Source organism: Pseudopipra pipra, chromosome 9, assembly GCF_036250125.1.
Source record: "Pseudopipra pipra isolate bDixPip1 chromosome 9, bDixPip1.hap1, whole genome shotgun sequence".
In the NCBI taxonomy this organism is placed as follows: domain Eukaryota; kingdom Metazoa; phylum Chordata; class Aves; order Passeriformes; family Pipridae; genus Pseudopipra; species Pseudopipra pipra.
Genome location: NC_087557.1, coordinates 4,684,446 through 4,708,494, shown reverse-complemented (window position 1 = coordinate 4,708,494; position 24,049 = coordinate 4,684,446). Strand labels below are relative to the sequence as shown.

The 24,049-nt window shown below is 42.1% G+C and overlaps 2 protein-coding genes across 2 annotated transcripts in view; both read right to left on the bottom strand.

The window, feature by feature from the left end:
* The window catches only part of LHX4 (LIM homeobox 4), a 256,618-nt gene that overhangs the window by 115,001 nt on the left and 117,568 nt on the right, over window positions 1-24,049 (bottom strand). The gene's annotated exons all lie outside the window — the stretch shown is intronic.
* Window positions 1-24,049, bottom strand: part of XPR1 (xenotropic and polytropic retrovirus receptor 1) — a 112,672-nt gene that overhangs the window by 83,734 nt on the left and 4,889 nt on the right. Inside the window, exon 2 of the mRNA XM_064664240.1 lies at window positions 20,814-20,865. Within this exon, the coding sequence (XP_064520310.1) occupies window positions 20,814-20,865 (52 nt within the window). The remainder of the gene's footprint in view (window positions 1-20,813; window positions 20,866-24,049) is intronic.

Genomic DNA, 24,049 nt, shown 5'->3' with positions numbered 1-24,049 from the left:
ATATATATCATGAATATGTAGTACCCTCCTACAACTGAGTAACATGTTCTGGGGTGCCCCAGCAGGAATTTATTCCCCTAAGGGCATTCTTTGCTGTGGGCACACATGCTGGGAATTGAGAAGTACCAGCACAGGGTGAAACTGGGTCTGAATAAGCCAAGTCACAGTTTCAGAGGCCAAAGAATTAACTGTTAGACCTGCTTATAACCTACATCACCATCCCAAGAACCCGCTCCTCCAACTAGATTCACGTGGCATAGGAATGCCAGCACTTGTGACAGCACAAAAACCAATTTCCACAATTCAGTCTGTTAAAATGAATGTAGTTTTAAGCAGTTTCATAGTGAGAACAAAGATTAATGTAAGAAGTGCAAAAGTAACTAATAATTGAGAGAACACTGCTTCCAACCCTCAAACCTCTCCCCCTTCCACACCCCAAAATACTAGGTTTGCAAGTGAATCCTCAAGCCTGGATTGCAGAGATAAGAAACTTGGGCAAATGGATGAACATCACAAAATTAACTTGTTTGAAGACGGTAAAGCAAAAAAACTGCAGGACTGAGGGAAGCATTTTTTTTTCTTTGAATGCTACTATCTGAAAGCTGCCAAAACAGATAACACATGGCTTGCATTGGACAAATGATATTCAACATCCCTTGAAGCTGGAGCTGTATAAAGAAGTTTAAAAAGTTTCCTGAAAGTTACAGAGACCAAAAGCACCCAAGGAACATCAGAGAGTCTCAAACAGAGTATTGTATCGCAGTGTTAAGTTTCCTGCCATGGCCAGAGCTCACCTCTGTCCTCATGGGTGTCCAGCAACATGTCCCAAACACTGACAGTACTGACAGCATCAGCAGGACTTTTCAAGGAGAGACTTATCGAGCCCTAAGTAACTCAGAGCTTTGCCACTACTCTAACAAGAATTCACCACTACTGCACACCCTAAGTAGCATCTGCTATAAAACATAAGATCTCCCCTTAGTAAAGGATTTTCAAAAAATAATCTACAAATCATATGCTTTTGTCTAAATCAGACATGTTATAACTGTGAGGTTTTGGGTTTGGTGGTTTTGTTTTGGGTTTTTTTTGGTTTTTTGTTTGGTTGGTTTTGTTTGGTTGCGTTTGTTTGGTTGGTTTGTTGATTTTTTTACCTGAATCCTGAGTTCACACGGATTTCTTACAAGAGGAGGTCAACATCTTTCTCTCCACTGACTGAAATGAAAACATACCGAGACTGTGAGTAAATGTAGCCACAAGTCTTTCTCTCCTGATTAGTTTCTACAATCAACTGAACAGCATCAGGAATCCCCTGCAGATTTAAACAAGAAACATCAATTTACAAGGTGTAAACAATCAGTTTTGGTACAACTGGGAACACCAAGATAATCACATACTTCTCTAAACTGAGCTGCATGGGATCTTATCCGTCATTCTGGAGATAAGCATTGCCTTCCATGGATGTTTTAGTCACCGCAACCATCTTAACCTTCCATATTATTCTTCATGAAGTTCAGGCACTGCCTATCTTTTTAGACACATTATATTTTTACTTCAAGTAGGTATTCACATTACTTCTGTAGAACAGTAGGGGGAAAGAGGTTCTGCAAAATTTCTTTGTCTGTAGCTCTCACCATTTTGGCTAGGTTTTTAAATACTGCCTAAAATTAGCAAGTCCAGCCAGGCACTTATTTCCATTGTACTGGAGTCACTCAAATCACAGTCATATGAAACCCGTGGTTCATCTGAAACCTTGACTGTGCTCAATTTTCCCTCATCTTCATTTTGGAAACCCAGTGAACTGTATGATAAATAGTTTAAATACACAAATTTTAAATGAGTTCTCTTATGGATCAACCTGACATGGGGCCAAGGTTATACAACACGATGATGATCCACCAATATTCTTCCTGTCCATATAGTTCCTTCCTGCCTCTGATTTAATACCTTTAATAGCATTAATGACATACTCTAGTTAAGTCAGTCAACAACAGAAAAGCAATAGAGCCAGGATTATTATGTGTCTTATCAATAATTAAATATTTTCATTTGTGAGGGAGCCACCCTTATCCCACTGTCATCCATGTGCATCTGCCTCAGCACTGAGCTGCTCACAGAGCAAGAGTTTAACAATTAGCACAGGGTCACAGCATGGTAATGGATTTTACTGAGTTCTACATATATTGGTCTTCGGAAAGATTAATGGCTGAAAACTGCATCAATTCATCATCTTAACAATCCTGATTGTTTCTCTAAAGGGGAAATGCAAGAAAGCCAGTCCTTGCCTACAGCTGGAGAATGTATGCTGTCTTCCACATACCTCTCTGTATTGTTCATGTATCCCTGGTTACTGAATGGCCACAACACATGGCTCGCTCCAGAATCCCGCAGACTTCAACAGCGGCGTTTTTCCTGGGAACACTCTGCCTCTGTGAGAAATGTCACTGGGGACTTCCCTATTCCAGGGTGGCAAGAGGAAAAAAAGCAGCAGAAATATAACCCACTAGAGGTGGTGGTGCAGTGTTCAGTTCTCAGATCTGATTTGCTTGTAAAGCTCATACCAATTCCAATGGGACCAGTTCTGTTTCTCCCTGAAGAGCATTTGAGACTCCAAATGATCACTTCCAGACACAGTAACAGAAAATTACTGTTGGGTTCAATTTTAGGTTTATTTTCAGTTTACAGCTGTATCAACAAGATAACTTCTCCCTTCTCACTCAGAACCGAAAGGAAGCCTCCCAACAAGCACTTCCAAAAGACATGCTTGATACTACAACTAATTTATAACAGACACTAAACTCCATTTGGGCAAATCCAAACAAACTCTGTGGTGCAATGTGCTTTTCTTTCAGCACTCTGTGACAAAGCACAGGTGAAGCCACTTACCACCCAAGCCTAACAGAAGTTTACTCCACTGCTCTGTGGAAATCCATCAGATACAACTTCTCCCAAGAAGCTGGTTTCTCTGCTCCTGACTTTATAGCTTTCATTAGACTAAAAGCTTCTCTTCTACTGGGAAGAAATCCAGATTGTTTTATTCTTCCTTTCTGCTAAAGACATTTCACCCCTTCTGAATGGAATCTGATGTTAAAATGGGAAGAGACTCAGGTTGACTGCTCTTTAAAATACACTTTAACAAATTACGGCCTCCTTTTATTACTGCTTCAACTTACCTACATTAATAAAATTAACTCAGCTCACCTTTCCAACATTAAATGTTGCAAAAGGCCTACACAGCAGCCTTATCTACTTGTCCACCTCAGAGAAGCCACCTGCAACAGAGATGTCAGAAGCTGCCTGCAGTTTGAATTTCAAATGCCACCCATATCAGCTTACATCAATCACAGGAAAATATAGATCTGTTTGCTTCACAGGGAAAAAATTTTTGCCTTTATAGCTGTAAAAGATGTTTCTTAAAAACTGCCTGTATTGATTTTAACAAAAGAACACCAACAAACCGAATCCTACATTAACCCTTGGGAGAAACTCCTGTGCCAAGTATTTTAGCCCTTCAGATATCTCTCTGCCAAATAAAAAGACCCACGTACACTGCCTGTGCATCATCATCTGACCTATCGTTCCATTTTATTCCTTTTTTGTTGTTGTTGTTTTCTAACATTTTTAACAGTCACACCATCTGCCCAAAAGCATTTAAGGAGAAGCCTTCATTTCTCTTCTCAGTCATCTCTTCTCCCAGGGAACAAGTGACAGGACGGGAGAAAATGGCCTCAAGTTGTTCCAGGGGAGGTTTAGATTAGTTATTAGGAAAAATTTCTTCACGGAAAGGGTGGTCAGGCATTGGAACAGGCTGCCCAGGGAAGTGGTGGAATCACCATCACTGGAAATGTTCAAAGAAACTTGTGGATGTTGCACTTGGGGACACTGTTTAGTGGTGACCACGGCAGTGCTGGGTTCACAGTTGGACTCTATGACCTCAGAAGTCTTTTCCAACCTTAATGATTCTGTAATTTAGGCCAGGTATTGTGTATTTGTCGTTATACCTACTTGCCCTGGAGCACACAGGAATGCCTTGGAAATCACATAATTAGAACAGTTAATGAATCATTTTAACATTGCAAGTCCTTAAGGGTCCTGGAAACTACCAGGTTTCATGAATTTCCAACTAGGTATGAGGAAGTAATGGAAAAAAAAAAAGTCTAGATGATTAAAGTTTCTTCCACGGGATAAATTTACTCATTATAAGAAATCACACTTCCAAGATATTCAAATGAAGTGCCAGCATCACCAGGGAACGCTCCAACACACTTACATACACAAACCACAAGAACAGAGAGAAGCCAGAAAGATTTTTTTTAAATCCTCAAGCTCCTACTCAGATAAAGTTCTTAATGCCACGCTGATGATTAAAGCTAAATACAGAGTTCAAATCAAACGAACATCACCTCTCCCCCAACAGGAAATGCTTTGCTTGAAAGATGTAAAGTGGAACCTTAAACAGATTAAATATAAAAAATTAAAATGCTAATACACAGCGAAATGTCTGAAACTCCAGCAGACCCATGGCAGGGAAGGAGATACAAAACCTAGAGGTCTCACACCACTGGCAACAGGCAATACAGAGCATGAAGCAACAGAGGACAAAACTCCCTCCTGATATCTCTAATCACCAGACTATCAGATCCTCGCTCTCTGCCAGCACCAACTGCTAGGGAAAATTAAAATGAAGTCCATGATAAGTAAATTTTGATGGCAGAACCAGCCACAGCAGTGGATTGTGAGATGAGGTGCAATCTGGCTGTTATTGAGAGATCCTCTTCACAGCTGGAACAGGAATTCTATTCTAATGACCAGCTCACAAAACAAAATTAGTCCAATTGCTACATTGAAAGGATAATTTCAAGGGAAAAAACACAAAGGGGAAAGCTTGGGAGAGTGCAGCTCAAGTTAAACATAAAATACTGGTGGCTTAACTGAACGAGTGCCACAGGAGATGATTGTGAAGCAAAAAAAAAATTAAAGAAGAGAACAAGTTCCAAGTTGCTCAGAACCCACCAGCAAGTCTCTTTGTGCTTCCCAATCATGACAAAAATCCCAATCCATTTTCTACAGCCTTGGTCCACACCGTTCATGGTTTCCAAGAGAATATACGTGTACCCTTTCAGCAGCTGCTGCTCACAGGCAATGGGCTGAGGACGGCGACTGTCTAAGGAGGCAAAGGCCAAAGCCTGCCTTGGTCAATACTACAGTCATGTCCAGACTTTCAACACTTCCATAAAATTCCACAAAATTCCACAAAAAAAGACACAAGAAACAGCCCATCCACCAAACTGGCTGATTTACCCTCAGTGGCAAGGCAGGACAGACCTTGTTCCCAGACCTGAGAGGGCTTTTTTAGGAGATAAGAAAGTCAAGATACCTTTAAGTTAGTCTGTTTTAACAATATCAAGGAAACAATGTCATATATCAACAATACAGTGGAAAGCAGTAAAGGCTCTGAGCTTACTCTTGTTATCTTACTTTCCTCTGTAAGAAAGTGAGTCACAGTTCCAACAACCTTACAAGATTTAATGAGCGCAAGGAGTGGAACAGCTCAGGACCATCAGTCTTGGTTTACTCCTTTCCAAGCATCATGCCTTCTGCAGGAATTCATTCCTTGCCCAGAAAGCAAACCACAGTTTTCTGCTTCTTCCTCTTCCTCCTCCACTCCATGGCAGTTGCACATAATCCAAGTTCAAATGCTTGCACTGAAGTTTTACAGAATAGACAAGTCTCTTCAGTTACCAGACACTAAATTAGCTCCCCGAAAAAATATAAAAGAAATACTGTAATCTATAAAAATAAGACACAGCCAGACTCAAAATCAGCTTGTCAAAGAATCAGATACCAAATCCTATTCCAGATATAAACCTCCTCTCTATGCAGGAAGGAGAAAGCTGTAATAAAAATAAAACTACAAGAAAAAGCTATTACACAAAATCTGCCTTTAAAAATGATCCGATATCACAACTGCTACTTGTACTTTGTGAATGTAACCAATTTGACAGGAGCAGTAACTGGAAACAGATTGTAGTAGACACGTTGACGTATTTGTACTCTTGATTTAACAGGGAAGCCTGACTTTTTACTGGTTTTCTAACTTGAAATAAAACAACAATGAAAGAGGAGAGACAAGAACCTCACTGTGCACAAAAAGGAGGCCACAGCTAATAGCAACTGCTTTAGTTCTTCCACTGGCTCTTCCTGGACAAGGACAGCAGCATTTCCACAGACTGAATTCCAAAACCACTAGATGAAAGTTTGTGCTATTCGCTTATTTATTTTATTATTTAACAGGCCACTGAAACTTTAAGACTTGCATGAACTTCAATTCAACCTGGCAAAATTAGGTTTTTCAAAATAATTTTAAGTGCTTAAGTGCAGAACGTGAAAAAAAACCCAGTTGTTCTAAATGCTATCTCTTTTTATATTAAGAAGATTATATTGGCTGATATCAAGTACTTAATATGCATAGAGATATACTTTGGATGAATAAAAAGCAGTATTAAAGAGAAAGCTAAAAGACTGCCTTTGAAATAGAGCTACCTAAATAAATGCCATGTAGGTGAGAGTATCTGGTGAATTAAAAAGGCACAAATACATGGGGAAAGAAGACACAACCTGACTGCTTACCTAGAGCACAAAAGGCAACTGGAATACCTATATATATATATATATATATCCACTTCTGGGATAAATATGCTGCTTAATAAGACAGACATCACAGTCTTCATGCAGGTTTTACATTCAGACTGTTCATACATGTGTGCAAACCAAAATACCTCTTTTCTTGATAAGAAAATTGTTCTGAAAACCCACACCCACCCACAGAGGATGCTCTGTATTTCTTACAGCTTGGTGAAGACAAACTTTGCCCTGCTTATGGAACTGTGTGCAATACAGCTTTCCATCAGAAGTAACCCAGTTCCTCGGGCTTTGAAACACAAGAGTAAATATTCCAAGAGAAGGAACAACACCTCTGCTGAAAAAAACCAAACCAAAAAAAAAAACAAAAAACCAACACCCAAAACGAAATAACAAATTCTTCCCATTATCCTGTTGACAACAAAGCCTGTCGGTTCAGGTAGGCCTGCTTCAGAGCTGCCATTTATCCCCTCCTCACCAGTTTAATTCCACAGCAGCAGCATAATCCTCCTGCTTTGATCAGCTGCAAAACTGCTTGTTTTAAACAGACGGATGCACGGAGCCGTCACAGCCTCAGTCAGTCACATCCCTGCAGCCTCCCCAGCCTGGAAGTGAGCACCAAGCAGCACTTCCTTAATTACAGATCAAGAATATTTGTAAATAAATAGATGTACAGCACGCTTATTAAATAGGCCACTTTTTATTAGGATCTGAGCAGATAATTTTTCTCCCACGCACTGAAGGAAAGCCCAGAAGATGAATTTAAGGTCTCTCCTGCCTCTTCTCAGAAACAGCCACAGGCTTTGCAACCCAACTGGGAACCAGCACCGAATAGAACACAATGAACTGGCTCTCGGGTGGCACACTCCCTGCTTTGTTTAGATTTCAAATAGACACACTTGAGCCTTTGTTTTCAGTTCAAATAACCTCTTGTCACCCTCCAACACGGGAAACTGAATATCTAGATAAATCAACTTTCAGATGGAGATCACAGCAACGTTATGCAAAACAGAAAGAATTAGTGCTGCATAATCGAAGTGCAAAGGAGCTGCACTCGCTTCCGACACAGCAGAGCTGGGGTCTAACTAAGAAAACAGAAGCAGGAACAAGTATTAAAAAATACCATCAATGTAAGGTTAAATACAGAACAATGACCCAAACCAAATCTTGTATCCAGCACTTTAAATAGAGAAGTTGTCCACTCTGACCACACACAACACTCAAGCAACTAAGCATTGCACATGAAGCACTTCCTTATTTCTGTTAATTGCTGTAAACAAACTTAAAACTGAAAACCAGAGAATGAGACAACACCAGTTCTCAAGCAGTTCAAGATGCATTGCCTTAGCCTAGCCAAAGGGCTGGAAAAAGTAAACACAAGAACGGGAAGAGAACACACAGAGGCAGTTTTCTCCCATGCATGAGAGCTAAATATTTTCATCTGAAAAAAACAATTAATTAAAATAATACCACCTCTTTACATTACAGTTACAAGCTACTCCTCTACTCCTAGAAGATAAAAACCCGCACCAAAATCTGATAGTATTCTGAGAGGTTTGGGCTTTACTTCCCCTGTTTAAAAACCTCACAACAGCAGAACCACGTGAGGACTGCAAGGTCTGATGGATATTTGCAAGAGAACTTAAGGAAGTTGTGGTATTTAACACTATGTTTAAACTTCTTCCCCTCTCTCTCTCCTTTTGTTTTAAATTTAGATTATTTTAAGTGTATATCCTGTAGCTGGTATAAAGGGATGATACAGCAACATTACAGCACCAGAAACTGAACACTTCCATTCTCCAGACTACACTTTGCCAAAAACTATTTTCAAACTCCAACATGATCTTGCTGAAGTAACTGCAAAATATTTAGAGAAAAGAGTGCAAATATAAAAAGTTTCACGTAAATCCCCTCTTCTTGCAATCTACAGAATAAATCCCCCTGCAATATTTTAATTTTGCACTTCCAGCACAATTCAGTATAGGAGTTAATAAAAATCAAGCCCTTTGGGTACTAGAATAAGGCAAACTGGAAGCCAGAATTTGGAAGGTTTTTGCATTGTTACTCTGTATTTAAAGAAAAAAAATTCAAAAGTCCACAGTATCGACCATAGTCTTGAAGTTCTTGTGCCACTTCCCCTTGCTACAGCAGAGAATCACTCAATTATCTGCTACTGCACATGGTGTTTGTCCAGCAAAGGTAACAGAAAAATTGAGAGTTTGGCTAAGAGCCATAACAGCAACACTCCAAAGGATCAGTATAGGTGGAAGTTATGCTGGGGAAATTCATAAATCAGGAAAAGAATAACAACACAACCCTTTGTTATCCACTCTGAAAGAGTAAAACGGTGCACGCAAGTGAAAATCCCAAACAGACATTGAACTAATTATGTACAGAAGAGCACACAATGCTGTAATTTCTCTTCCTTACTTGATAGATAAAGCTTCCAAACTTCTCAGAAAATAATTATCACACATGAGACCAGCCACCATGAGCCACATGCTACTGTTGAATGCTAACAGGAGAGGAAAAATACCAAACCGAAATGAGAATTGCAGCCAAGGTCGTAAGAAGGTGATGGAGCAGAAACATCTCTTCCCAAACTCACCCCACTGTGACCCATATACCTCAATAACCACAAAATCACTCCCAAAACTGATGGAGACGGCAAAACCCTCTGGCATACCCTGCTGAGCACGTAAAAAGGATTCAGTAAAATTGCCTCACAGCACTGCAAAGTTGCAGCAATTACTGTCTGTGGCCTTTAGATTCAAAATATCCATCCAGTTAACACATTTATGTAGGTTAGGTAAAGAGACCAAAGCCTTTAAGCACACACCCTATGAAGGATTCGTGTTACTACTGAAATACCAAACTAAAGGATTTGGCATCCAAGCCTGAATATATCAGCAAGAGTGGGGGGAACCTTCTCAGCTGGCCAGAGTTCCTGCATCAGCAATTCCTGACTGACAGCTGGGCTGTACCAGCCTCCCTCTCCATGTCCCCGGGGAAATGAATTCCCTGCCTGATGACTAATTCATTACTCGGATTTGTGCTTAGGCAAGTCCAAGCCCAGATCAGGCACCTTCCAGGGCTGGATTCCTCCTCGCCGGAAAGCGAGCGGGTGCACATCTGCTCCATCTAGAACACTGCATTAGCATCCAGCCATATCAACCCCACTCCATCCACTGGGAACAAAAGCCAGAATTGAATCTGTAGAAGCTGCCTGAAAGCAGAAGAAACCAAAAGGGAAATTGGTACAGACCAATTCTAGCTGAGCTGCATTTGGATCTCTAAAACAGGAGGGGAAGATTTGAAAGCTCTTTTTTAAGTACTTTTGGAGCCTTTAGCTCAAAGTCCTATTAAGCACTGACAGTAGCAAACTAATCTTCCCGCCTAAGAAGACATGGGTGCAGCTAACACCAGAGCCAAAGGCACCAGGAGGGGGGAGAACAGTGTCCACATGTACAAGGAAACGTGAGCCGGGCTCCAGGAGCAGCCTGGCAAGCTCTGCTCTGGGCACCGGGGCCAAGCCCTGACCAACTCTAGCAGGTTGGCTGCACACAGATGAACCCTCCACCTCTCCCTTCACTGTCCTTCCTGGTCCTTCCCTTTCCGAGGCCTCACCACAGACACGACATCTGCTGAAGAGAACAGCAGTAAAGCCGTGGCAGGCTCCCCGTTGCTGACATATTGCTGAAGCTCACACCCGATACACGGGGTATTTCTGCAGGATCTGAAGTGCTGACCAGAACCAGCAGTCACCTTACAGCAGGATCAACACAGCAGATGGGATTGATCAGGTGTGGCGAGCCTTACAAGCTCAGCATCCTGTCTCTACCCTCTCTGCCTTCAACTGCTCCAAATTTCATTCACAGTGCACATTTTACTGACTTATCCTCTGAAACCTGAAGTTTCAGTAAACAAGTCTTATTGATGTCCTATTAATTAATCCCACACCATAAATGAATGCTGTTTGTCAACAGCATCACCTACAGCACCCCAAACCCACAAATGCAGCCTCTATATACACAATCATCACCTGTGAGCATTGATTTAATCCAGTTTCATCAGACAAGCAAAAGGTATTCTGATTTTTTCCCCTTTCCTTCACCCTCTCTGGGAAGCTTTTGTGTCTCTACTGGGAAGCTTTCTTGTCTCTACTGCAATCTCTTGAAGGCTTCACAAGCTCATGAAACTTCCAAGAGATGTGTTCATCAGGGTCCAAGCAGAATCAAGCCTTGACCCAGACTTCTAATGCAGAAGTGTGTTCTCCTGGGGCTGGGCAGGGGAGATATTGAACTCTTGTCTTGGACTGCTGCAGAGCTCAAGGACCATTTGACATACACCAGAAACTATGAACTACATGGAATGTTATATCAGGCTTTCAGATTATTTATCTCTGCTTTCTAACTGCTACCTCTCATTAGGGAAGACAAAACCACAGGAAAACAGTGAAGTACAAGCCAAATTCCATTCAGCTATTTATAGATTTCACCTTATAGGTCCATCAGCCAATTCTGGTCATTATTACCTCATTTTACTGCCTTGCCAGTGACTCACTCCTACAGCTGTGCCCATAAGGGACTTGCCTTTAAAAAGCATACCTGGGTTCACTGTTAGCAACAACATGGTCTGCGCTGCTGGTGCTCTGACATATAGACCATGCAGAAATTAAGAACCAAAAACATACAGAAATTAATAACAAACTCATATAAATGATCATCTACAATAGGAGAGGATGAAAATAAAAATGGGGGTTTAGACCAACAATGCCCATTTTCCCCCTATAACTGACCCATTACAGGGCTGACAACCAGACAGGCTGGCACTGAAGTCTCTGTCTCAGCAGAGCTGCGTGGGGATGGGATCCTAGCAAGGCAATTTCAGAATATCAGCCTTGGCCACATGTCAGAACAAGTCTGCAACTGTGGGACAAGATAGATCCTGAGTTAACCAGGATCTGGCTCACCCCAGCCGATCTCCTCAGCCTCTCTGCACTTTGCCCCACAAAGACATTAGGAGCATTTATAAAAGCATGCAAAGCAATTACAGTAAAAATAAAACCAGGGTTATAAACACAGTCTGGATGCCAAATTTGCCTCTTTTTTCTGTTTAGAGCTCATATTCCAGCATGCAAGAAATTCTCACCCCCCCTAAAATGTGTGCCCAGGGCTATACAGCACATGCAAAATAAATTGCATTTATATCGGTATGTTATGGCATGCAATTCCCCTCTTCCCAATCACTGCATTGCCTCTCTTGTTAAGTCAAATAGCCTGTCAGCTTCTCATCAAGAAGAAGAAATTGGTTTTCCATCTCCTAGGAGATAAACAAGGCTTTCCCCTTGCAGAGGGAAAGTTGAGCTGCTGAGTACACAATGCAAGAAGAGTCAGCGCCCACAAACCAGCTTTGCACCATCCCAGTGGTGTCTGGGCCCACTGTAATGCCAGTCACCATCTTGGACAGAGCAGAAACTACTTTAAAAAGTAAATTTGTGTATTTTCATGCAGTTTTCTTTGTTATTTTTAGCTGGACATACACAACTCTGACTCACAGTGCTACTGCCCTACAGCTAAGGAGCTTTAGGTACTCCTGTCATACCACTTATTAGTAAAATATCCTTTATACTTCTCCATGGTTTTCCCCTTCTCAGTTCACAGAGGAACTGAACCATAGGATCAGACTTTTACATTTAGGCTGTAGTAATTCAGGGTAAAAAGGTTCGCACACTGTACCAAAGCAGCATAAAACAATCTAAAGTACATTAACTACGTGGCCACATAATAAATGAAATAATATATATTTTTTAAATTCATTTAAGTGTGGCTTTGTAAAACTAAGACACTGTAATTTTTCAGTTTTACACTGTAACTAAAATCAAATGTTATGTATCTACGAAAATCACAATTACATTTTAAAATTAAGTCATTAGCTACTTTTACTTAAAGGGGGTCAAGCTGTAATGCTATAGATACACTGTAAAAAAAAAAAAAAACCAACACCGGTGAGACAGGCAGCTAGCTTTCATTTTTACTTCAGGAATCAGGAAAAAGGCACATTTCACCACATTGTTGCTAATTGTAAAATTACTTCTAAAGAGGGACCTTCTCGCGTTGAGAGACCATTACTGCAATAGCCACTGCACGGTGAGGCCCTGCAGCACATTAAGAGAACACAGCTTGAAGGACCACTCTAGGAGGAAGGACAGCCTTTGCTCCTCCACCACCACGTCACACAGAGATGCCACCACTCCTTGGGCATTGGCAGCTTGGCCATTTTCTTCAGGCAACTTACAATGTAGAAGAATGAGATTCCCTTCCAGAGACACTCTGCTCATCCCCTTGCCCACGGCATGCATTTTTAAAGAGAGAAACCAATCAAACTTAATTCATATTGCATTATTCACCAAGTAGCTCCAGTCTCATCCAAAAATCTTAATTGTCTAATAATTCACATCCCCTATATCAAACACAGCACCAGAGGAATGACTATAAAGCCAGAGGCTGCCTCTGACACACACACACACTAAATCTTGCTGTTAAGATGTCTAGTGCAGGGGTTTTTTTGAAACAAAGCAATAAATACTGGCCTCTTGTATATACATGTGCAGTGCTCTTCATGTCTACAGCCACTGTGCTGTTTGATGTCTCACTGCTGTCTCAGGAGTGCTTTGATGAAGGCACAGCTGGCTGTCAATCTTCCAGCTTTGCCAACCTTCTCCTTTCCAATCCTTAAGTTTTGACCACTAACATGAGACCTGGCACACTCCAGTTAAATTACAAGCACTGTTAATTCCTCTAACCACTAAAAAGGCAACAGACTGGCATTTTAATGTATGGGAAAGCAAAGGCAGGAAGGAAAAGAGAAAACAGAAAGGCACAGCTGAGCATTTCTGATGTCACTGTTACCCTACAGAAGCCATTAAAGAATCATCTGCAGCCCCTTCCACAGTAGATTTTCAGACTTGCCAAAAACCTGCCTCTAGGTGCAAACCTTTCATATGTGCCAGCCTTGACTACCAGGTCCAGCTTCCACCGTTACCTCTTGGATCATCCCGGGTTTAACAGCTCTTAATACTCAATACCAAAGAATGCTTAAGTGAAGAAAAAAAGGACAACACTACAAAGCAACAGTGGAGGGCCTGGAGGGGATGCCATATGAGGAGTGGCTGAGGTCACTTGGTTTATTCAGCCTGGAGAAGAGGTGACTCATCACAGTGCACAACTTCCTCACTGGGGGAATCAGAGGGGCAGGCACTGATCTCTACTCTCTGACAACCAGCAATAGAACCCAAGGGAATGGCCTGAAGTTGTGTCAGGAGAGGGTTGGGTTGGATATTAGGAAAAGGTTCTTCACCCAGAGGACGGTTGGGCACTGGAACAGGCTCCTCAGGGCAGTGGTCACAGCACCAGATCTGGCAGAGTTCAAGAAGCATTTGGGCAACGCCCTCAGGCACGTGGTGGGATTCTCAGGGCTGTTCTGTGCAGGGCCAGGAACTGGACTTTGATGATCCTTGTGGATCCCTTCCAACTCAGGAGATTCTGATCCAATTAACTGCCCACTCCTAAGCCTTGAGTCTGTACTCTCTGGTACCCTTAGGACTCGAGTTCTTCACACAATATGAATGCCTTAAAGCAATTTGAGCTGCTGAGGAATTTACCCAGAACACTCCAGCAAACAGAGGAAAAGGCAAAAGTCTTGCTCAGCAGCAACTGGGGCTTCCCAGCATGTGCACACAGATGAAGTGGTGGGTGTATCAGCCACAAGCCGGCCGTGGGGCAAATGGAAAGGGTGAGGAAGTGCAGCATTCCCACCGACTGCAATCACAAGCTTCCTTCAGAAAGCAACAGTGATCTACCCAATCAACCTGCTAAACCACCTACCCCCACAACCTTCTTGGTTACCCTGCATGGCCCCACACCACCCCCAGAGCCCCAGGAAAGCTTCCATTGGCTCCAGGGGTATTCTCCCACAGACCTTCTGGAGCAAGTGGTTTTTAAGAACTGAAAGGGTTCACAGCCACAAAAAATAAACCAAAAATAAATGAAAGTGCAGCCCACATGAACCAGCACCCACAGGCAAGCCAGGACTCTGAGCACACCAGTTTCTGAATGTACTCTTAGGCCACAACCTGAGAACCTGTGGCCTATGGGACAGTAATAACATCAAAACTTGTATTGGCCAGTTGTCTCCACGATCAACAAGTTACTTCCAATCAGTACTCATCACTCTAGCTCTCCATGCAGGGCCTGTTGCATTAGAACAAGGGATAATGGATTTAAACTGATAAGAGAGGAGGTTTAGATTAGATATTAGGAAAAAATTCTTTACTGTGAGGGTGGTGAGGCCCTGGAACAGGTTGCCCAGAGAAGCTGTGGCTGCCCCATCCCTGGAAATGTCCAAGGCCAGGTTGGACAGGGCTTGGAGCAACCTAGTCTGGTGGAAGGTGTCCCTGCCCAGGGCAGAGGGGTTGCACTAGACGACCTTTAAAGGCCCCTTCCAACCCAAACCATGCTGTGATTCTATTCTGTGACTCCAGCTCTGTACCTAATCTGACCTTCATTCCACATCCACGTTACACTAATTACTGGTTAAGCAGAATTCAGTCACTTAGTGCTCAGTGCCTTCGAGGAAGGTACTGTACCAACAGTGTAGCTGGGTCTGCACTACCCTGAGGGCACAGAAAGTGGCCTGGGGTGGTACAAAGCACACCCCAGTCAGTCTCTGGGCTGACTTGCTGAGAGCACTGAACTGCTTTTGACAGCAAAATGACTTTTACATGAACACACGGTACACCACATTTTCATACAGGCATCTGTGCTCCAAATATTTTAGTGAACATCCAGCTGTTCTCTAACACTACTCTGCACCCTACTCCAACCATATGCACTGTTTACCTTGCAAATTGTATTGCCCCAGGGGAAGAGAAACCAGACATCATCTCCTTCTCTAAATGCTGGTACTCAGCCAAGTTCTCCTCCTGTCCACTGCACTCTCTGGAAGCTGACGTTTTCCACAAGCCCAATAACCTATTTTTCTACAGATAATCCAATACCTGGCATCAGGTCTCTGACTGAGAAGAGGATTGTCATGGGATTATATTTTTTTTTTTTTTTGAGTTTACAAACTAGTTACAGAGGCCTCCGGACTGAATTACAGCCTGCAGAGCATCTGGGGTGTAGGACACCAATCCACATGCCCTTTATGGGTGTGCAACAACATTGTGAAATAAAGACAAAGCATTAATCTGCTTGTGGCTGCTCCTGATGTGCAGCAGTTCTGTTGAAGGCTCCTTTAAGCCTTAAGCATTCCCATGTAAACAAAACCTCAACCCCCTACACAGTAAGATTGTGCAATTGGAAATAAATGTTTATTTTGAAATAAAAAGAAGACGCGCATATACACAGACAAACCATAAGCCTTTGATCAACCCCACAAAGTATGTCTGTGTATAACAAAAACTGTCAGGCTTATAATTTCCTCTGGGAAAAAAAAAAAGTGATTTCCCACACCCTGCTTATTCACCAAGATTATTTATCATCCTAAAGAATCCTATTTTATTTATTCAGTAACACAAATAAATCCGAACTAGAGATTTGTAGCTGCCAGTTAACATGGCAAGTGCATTACAAATGAAAGCAGAAACTAGGGTGGAATCACACAAGACACGCTGCCAGTGCTGGCACTCTCTGGATGTCCCAGACTTGCACCTCTTGCTTTTCTAATCCATCACAAGTAAATAGGTGACCACACAGATTGCACGTACCAGCAGAGGATCTCTGTTACCACTAAAGCTTTTCCCTCACCAATCAAATATTATTTTAACATCACCTCTTACGTTTGGGTTTGAATTCTACCCTAAAGCACCTGTACTCCCCACCCCTACAACTGTTACACCATTCCATCCCCCACACAATCAGTGTGATCCTCATTTAAGAGGTGCCACTGGAATTCAGGATTGGGGTTAAGTGGAATAAGTAATCTCTATAATAAGAGGATACAACAGAATGCTCTTGTACCACCTGATATTACAACAACAACGTTTGTTTATGCAACTATTAATGGGAGGTTAAATTTCAATATCTGAAAGGCAAATATTCTATGAAATAATATTTAGAGTGGACCCTGTCCATTCAAGCAGATAATCAGAATGAATAATTTAGAGCTGCACTTTCATCTCCGCTGCAGCTGAGAAGAGCTGCATCGTAAGGAGCTTGGGGAGATGCCGACACATCTGCTCACCAAGTGGAATAATCGGGAGGACTCTGAGCAAGAGTGGTCCAGTAACCTCTTTTACTTAGGTGACAAGTGGGACAGGAAGCAGTGGGAGGACAAGGAATGCAAAAAACAACAACAACAAAAAATCAACATGCTCCCAGTGAGGTCAGTATTTCACGCTTTTGCAATACTGCATATTTTGCCTCGGAGGAAAACAGAGCCACACTGGGTTTTTGCCTCTACATTGTCACAGATTCCTCCTAAAGGTATCTCGGGGTCAAGGAAAGGGTGCCTGGCACACTTGCATGCAGGCCCTTCCTGCCGTGCCATGAGGACTCAGGAGGCGTGAATAACATGGTGGGAGCAGCATCAAATCATCCCGATTGATCCCGTAACAGTAAACAGCGCATAACAAACAGCTAACCAAGCAAACACGCTTCAAAGAACTCTCCAGAAATCCAAGCAAGTACAGCTGGGAATCAAGCTGCATTTGATGCTTTTTGCAGTGATGTGTACAGGATTGAATTAACAGACTAAACACTAATTCGGTACAGATGTTGCGCAGGTGTGCAGGTGCAGGTTTCATCGGGGGAATGCCTTGTAAAAAGATGATGAGCATCTGGAGGAGTAACACTGGCATATAAATACTGTCATTACAAAGTAGACAGATGGGGGGAAAAAATGTATCTTTGAACAGAGTAAAGAAATCTATGTGTACAGGTAGGAACTGCCAATAAAGGCACGCTACAGTCTGGAATAACTCTCGTGAAACATGGGGGGGGGGCCACAGCACCTTGCAATAGTGTCAGAGGGCAGCTATAAACAACCTCCTCCTATCATACAGCCTTGGTAGGTTTTGCTTATCCACATCTGCAAGGCTTTTGTTAACATTACAGTCTGTTTATTAGCTGAATGTAGGGAAAAGCAGACGGACATGGGTATGACTCAATGTAGCACAATGAGAAGGGTCACCATATAAGCACATAATAAATTGCACAATTTAGAGCCAAGATCCTCTTCCCAGCAGCACTTTGCCCACTAAGCTAGCAAAAGGACCATCCCTTGTAGAGCTTAAGAGCCATTCTGAATTTAGTTTTGTTTCCCCAATCACAAGCAGGAGATTCCTAAATACAAACTAAATGAAAGCTATTCATGATGGATGGTTCACCTACTACCTGCCTTGCCTACTGCTTACAACATACCTTGGTTGGGTAGCACTTCTTTTGTTGTTGTTTTAAAGAGTTTCCAAAATAGTTTCAGCATACTTCTAAGCCATACAAAGCATTTATGCAGGTAGACAAATTTTACTGGCTGACATAGTAAGTAGCCTGCAGCAGAAATCTAAGAAATTCATCCACAAATCCCAGATTACACATACAGCTGAGCAGAATAAGAACCAGGAATAGCCTCAGCTTTGCTATACAAAACTCCCTCTTCTTCACAGCCCATTATATTAAGATTAGCTTTACAATTCATGCAAGGTAAATCAAAGCCAACTATGCAGGTCCACGGCGTGCCTGTGATCAACTAGATCAATTAGAAAATGGATTTTAGTTAGACCAGTTTAAATGAGATTACATTAGGCTCACACTGGGTAGCTGGGTTTCAGTAGCACAGCCCTCTACTTTCTGTGCTAAGCTCAAAATAACACAGAAATATCCATTGCAAAATCCATATTAAACTGATAACATGCAGGCCAACAGCCAGCCCCTGACAATAGCTGCTACACTCCCTCCCAAAGTTCAAGGAACTTGCTCCATCTCCTCTGACAGGGACTTAAGCTGTGTTTTGGGCACAGTCTGGGCACAGTCACACACCAAACGTGGTCTAAAGCTTCTATGAACAAAAGCAGATGGGCTTAAAGGAGAAGGATGTAAGCAACAGGGATGGAGAAATGGTCTTGATCCATTTCCAACACAAAAGGTGAAGGAATTAGTATAACAGCTCTCCACTTAAGGGCAGGTCAGGCAGACAGAGTTAAATATGAGTGGTTCAAAAAAGTTTGGATTACTTTGTTCTCTACAGTACAGAGGAAAAGACTCAATTCCCCCAAAAATGAACAGAACACTGTTCTACTGATGAAAACTGTCTTAAGTCATTGATTTCCTTTTTTTAAAGTTTTTAAAGCATCAAAAGAGGAAGAAGCACAAGTTAAAATTCTTACAGCACTTAAAAGAGCATAAATATAATATTCTACCATTTCACTCTTCACATTCTCTTGCTTTGCCAAATATGTTTACACCCAAACATAAAAGCACATTAGAGGACATCACTATATCACAAACATTGAAAATAATAAAATCAAAATGCTGAATTATAACCCTTTATCAATTCAGGCCTACCTTGAAATCCTAGGTATCCCCAAGCAAAACCCAGTAAATCACAGTCCAACATTTGACTACAAAACTTTATTAGCACAGACACCATTTGCTCACATTGTCAATAATAAACCAACAGACAGAAGAGAGGAGAAAAAAGTCTTGTAATTGCTCCAATCTTCCACACAAATAATGCTGGATTTTCAATAAAATTAGGAAGTTGTCTTTAAAAGTTAATATAGTCAGTTTGGTCTACACAAAACACTTTAGCGTTCCTCTTAGATCACAAACTGGTTTTATGTTGTTGGAAGGATTTGTGGGTGATTTTTAGGCAGTTTTGCCCCTCAAAAGAATAAAGTGAGATTTTCCTCTACTGCCAGCGTATTGCTGGCGAGTTTTCCGAAGATAACACATATATTTTGGATTCTAGGACCATAACCTTTAAAAAAGTAGTTCTAGGACCTGCACTTTAGAGAAAAGTGTGAGTGATTTAACAAAATTATCAGGGTGAGTTGAGTGAGCAACTAAGTGTCAGGTTAAAACTAAAGATTATACCTGTCTTAGCATTGCTTCTATGAAGTTTTCAGCTTGGATTGCACCTCTGAAGAGTACAAAGACAGACTGTTCCATCCCACACAAACCCTCTTAGTCTATTAACTATTGCAGCTTTTGTTTTAAAATTCTAATCAAAGAGCAGGTAGAGTTTAATTTAAAAAAATATTTCACGTTATTTTAACTGTCACACCTCATTTCCCAGTTCTAATCAACACAAGGAAAGTAGTTAACAAGCAAACTGAACAGTGACCAGCATTACTGATGTTAGACAACTGACTACATCACGAGCAGCAGTTGTTCTTCTGCTCTATAAATATGCAATAAGCCCAGAGCCACATTTAGAGATTAGTGAAATTACCACTGCACCGCACTCAAAGTGAAAATAATAAAGGTTATAAAACAGTTGGAAATCCACAGGAAGGGCAAGAAAGTAAGGAGAGAAGCAACAGAGGCAAAAAACTCTTCAGTGCTTGAAAGACAACAAAAGGAAGAAAGATAAAGTAAAGGGTTCCAATTTTGCACAGATCATCCCTTAATTCAACACAGTATTCAAAATGCAATGAGCTTAAAACCAATCACTGTACTAAAATAATCTAGATAAGTCAGTGGCAACAAAGACATGCAAACAAGAAGATATACTCATGTCCACATACGAGAGGCAGCACAGCGTTCAGGGAGGATACACAGTGAAAGGAGGAGACCCTTCCAGCTCAAATCACCAGTAACAAACCAGGAACCAGTGTGTCTCTAGCACTCTCCCAGAGTGGCTGGCTGTCACAGGAAAACAAAGGTCTATTCTCAAGTCATGGAGAAAGTACTTCCACCACTGAATGCCCTTATAAGCAAGAGGAATCAAGCTGTTGAAGTCTCAAACTATACAAAGACATTTATTGTCCCAATGACAGAGGACAAAGAGTTCTAACAATCAAAAATAGCATGCAGACTGTGAAAGGCCAGGCATTTGCCCATCAGTATATGAAGTTTACCAATTTAGGAGGACTGAGGACAGAAAAGTAGCAGGGCTACGTGTCCAGCGCCCAATGCCAAGAAAAACACAACTCTGGGTTACAATTTGCTTACCTTCTATAGAAGGGGCCTGGTCCACAGCTGCATATAGCATCTCTTTCAAAGCCTGCAAGGGAGAGGGAGAGAACAAGGAATACAGTCAGTATTTAAAAGGAAAGAAAAATTACATTGTTTTGATAAGACTGTTTGAAAAAAAAAAAATCAATTAAAGCCCTTTTATCATCCAGACTGGCACAGAAAGCTTTGGTACGTGATGTCAACCCTCTCACATGTATTTCTGTTCACAAAAGAAACAGGTTCATGTTTACTGACTCCTTTGTCTAAAGCCTGTTATCTTACTAATCTATAAAATTTATTCCAACTGTACCTTTCAACGACTTCCTTTGGAAAAATGTTTCTCAGTTGGTAGGATGTTAAAGGCCTTACGTTAAAAAAAACCAAAGAAATAACAACAAAACCTGAAGTGTTGCGTGACACAAAGGAGTTTGTCAAGGCAAATGGAGGAAAAAAAGCCTCAGGGACTTCTTACCACTGTTATATAGGAGCAGAGAAACACATATATATTCTAAAAGCTGAAGACAACATGACGAAGGAGATTAGGGAACCAAGGGTGACGGCCTTCTCTCGAGGTGGGATCTGAAGGACAACGTTAACACCAGCCAGAATTATTAACCAGGTTCTGGAGTCACCACGAGCTGCCTCCCAGGGACCACAGAAGAACCACTCAGCCACACTCAGACCGATAGTGCAAGAGATGAGCAGCGCAGCAGCAGGTCCAGGAGACAAGGGGGTCCTACAGCTATACACAGAGCATCCCTGGCAGTAACTCCTGCTGTTACCAGAGCCAGGAGAGAGGAAGGAACCACATCAGAAACCTCAACACTTGCAGCTCCTTTTCAGAATTCCTCTTTTCAGACAGCTGTTAAGGTGCTGGTATGATTCCAGACACAGACTAAAGATTTGCTCACTCACATCAAATAAATTGAATTCAGATCAATGGGTGAAGGAATGAAGCAATGCCAAGAGAGGGTCACAATGATGATCAGAGGGATGGAGTACCTCTGCTCTGGAGACAGGCTGGGAGGGCTGAGGGTGTTCAGTCTGGAGAAGAGAAGGCTCCAGGGAGATCTTAGACCTCCTTCCAGTGCCTAAGGGGGCTTGAAAAGAGCTGGAGAGGGACTTTGGACAAGGGCATGGAGCGTTAGGATAAGGGGGGGAATGGATTCAAACTGACAGAGGGCAGATATTAGGAAAAAATTCTTTACTGTGTGGGTGGTGAGGCCCTGGCACAGGTTGCCCAGAGAAGCTGTGGCTGCCCCATCCCTGGAGGTGTTCAAGGCCAGTTCAGACAGGGCTTGGAGCAACCTAGTCTGGTGGAAGGTGTCCCTGCCCATGGCAGGGGGTTGGAATGAGATGATCTTTAAGGTCTAGGACCCTATGAATAACTTGAGCCATAATTTTGGAACTAGAAGCCACCAGAAAGGACCCATTCCTATTGAAAAGTGATTTGTTTACACGCACCTCATATCTTGATGCACACAGTGCATTTGAGTACTCTCCACCATTGTAATAACTAGATCTTATTCCCTCACTTCTGAGCCCACAGAAATCTAACACACAAAATTCAGTCAGGTCATCTTAGTTCCTGTGTCTTCTGCCTGGTTCCCAACATATCCCATACTTCTATAATCCTGCACCTCCGCATTTACCATCTTGCGTGTCACAGTCCCCCAGGTCACAACCTCCCAGCCCAAATGACAAATACTCCAATACCCTCAAGGCAGAAACCACAAGCTCAGCAGCTGGAAACTGAGCACTGTTGTAACACGGTGGTTACAATCCTGTTAAGCAAATACAAGGTCTAAAGGACATGTCTGTTTATCACAAGATACCCAAGGTGGCTGGTTACACCGGCAGTTCTGGCATCTCTCAAAGGTCTGGCTCCTGAGTCCACAGAGGTCTCAACAAAGGTCACTTGCATAATTGTTTTCCCAACCCAGCCACTGCTGAATGATCCTCATTCCAGTGGCACAGCTCTCCTCTACCCTCTGTGCTTTCCTAAAATTCCTCAGGAACACTGGCTGCTTCAGCTCCTTTCCCCCATGACTCACTGGTCAGCAGCACATGATCTGCCTCTGCACATCAAGTGGTCAAAAAATCTTCCTCCTTTTCCACCCCACTCATCATCCTCACCCACCTGTAACTTTTTCCATTAACTACAACCACACGGCATAGGATAAACAAACCAGGAGAGACAGCAAATTGAAAGTCACTGTAGTAACAACTCCACCTCTTAACCCACCCAGAGGAAAACTCAATGTAATTCCTATCTCTGGTTTTATCAGTCATTTAAAAAAAAAATAAATTAAAAAGGACAACACTGATGGTCCTGCACTAAGCAATCTTGAAAGCTGAAGGTGTCAGTCGTCCCACAGACCTCTCCCCATGCAGACTGACATATTACAGTCTGGCAGCTGCAGAGCAGCAGATTTTGTTACTGCTTTCCTGACCTATATAAGTGAACCAATAACCTGAAAGTGAAAGGCTCAGTGCTCCCTCACACCTAAAGTATTTAGTCCTCTAGATTACAGAATTTTAGAACTGATTGTTTACAAAAGTTATCCATCACTGTCGGCTTCAAACATTTAGGAATTACTGCCCTCAAACTAAACAAAACAGGTTATTATTTCCGTGCTTTAAATTGTGCCAGTGATACACGTTGCACCCGCAGTGAACTTGTGTAAATAGATATGAGAGAACAAAATACAAAAAAAAAAAAAGAAAGCAGAAAGAAAACACTTAAAAATGCAACTATCAAACCTTAAGAGTGAACAAATTCAAGGATAAAAACCTTAAAACACTCAAAAAACCTGCTGTTTTAAAGGAGTCTTTCAAAACTCTTCTAAGCTCATCCACTAACAGCCCGAAGGACAAATAGTGAAATAGCACAACAGATTTGTGTCAGGAGGTGGCAAGCCTGGGTGTGAACTGCCTATCATGAAGCTGGGTTTGACAGCAGAATTGGCCACTTCCCAAAAACTGAAAGCCTGTTTCTGGAAGAGAGACTCTGAAGGCAAGCAAGCAACCTCAGCTATCAGCTTCCTTTTCCCCACCTACTTCCTGCTGCAGGTTGTGTCTCAGAGACATGTCTAAAGCTCAGCAACCTGTTTCTCTTCTCCAACAGCAAAAGGACTTAAAAACCTGGGGCCTCCCTAAAAGGGAAGGGAGGTCACCTGCTTACACCTTTACCCATCTATCCAATGAACTTTGCACCTGTAATAACTCTTCTG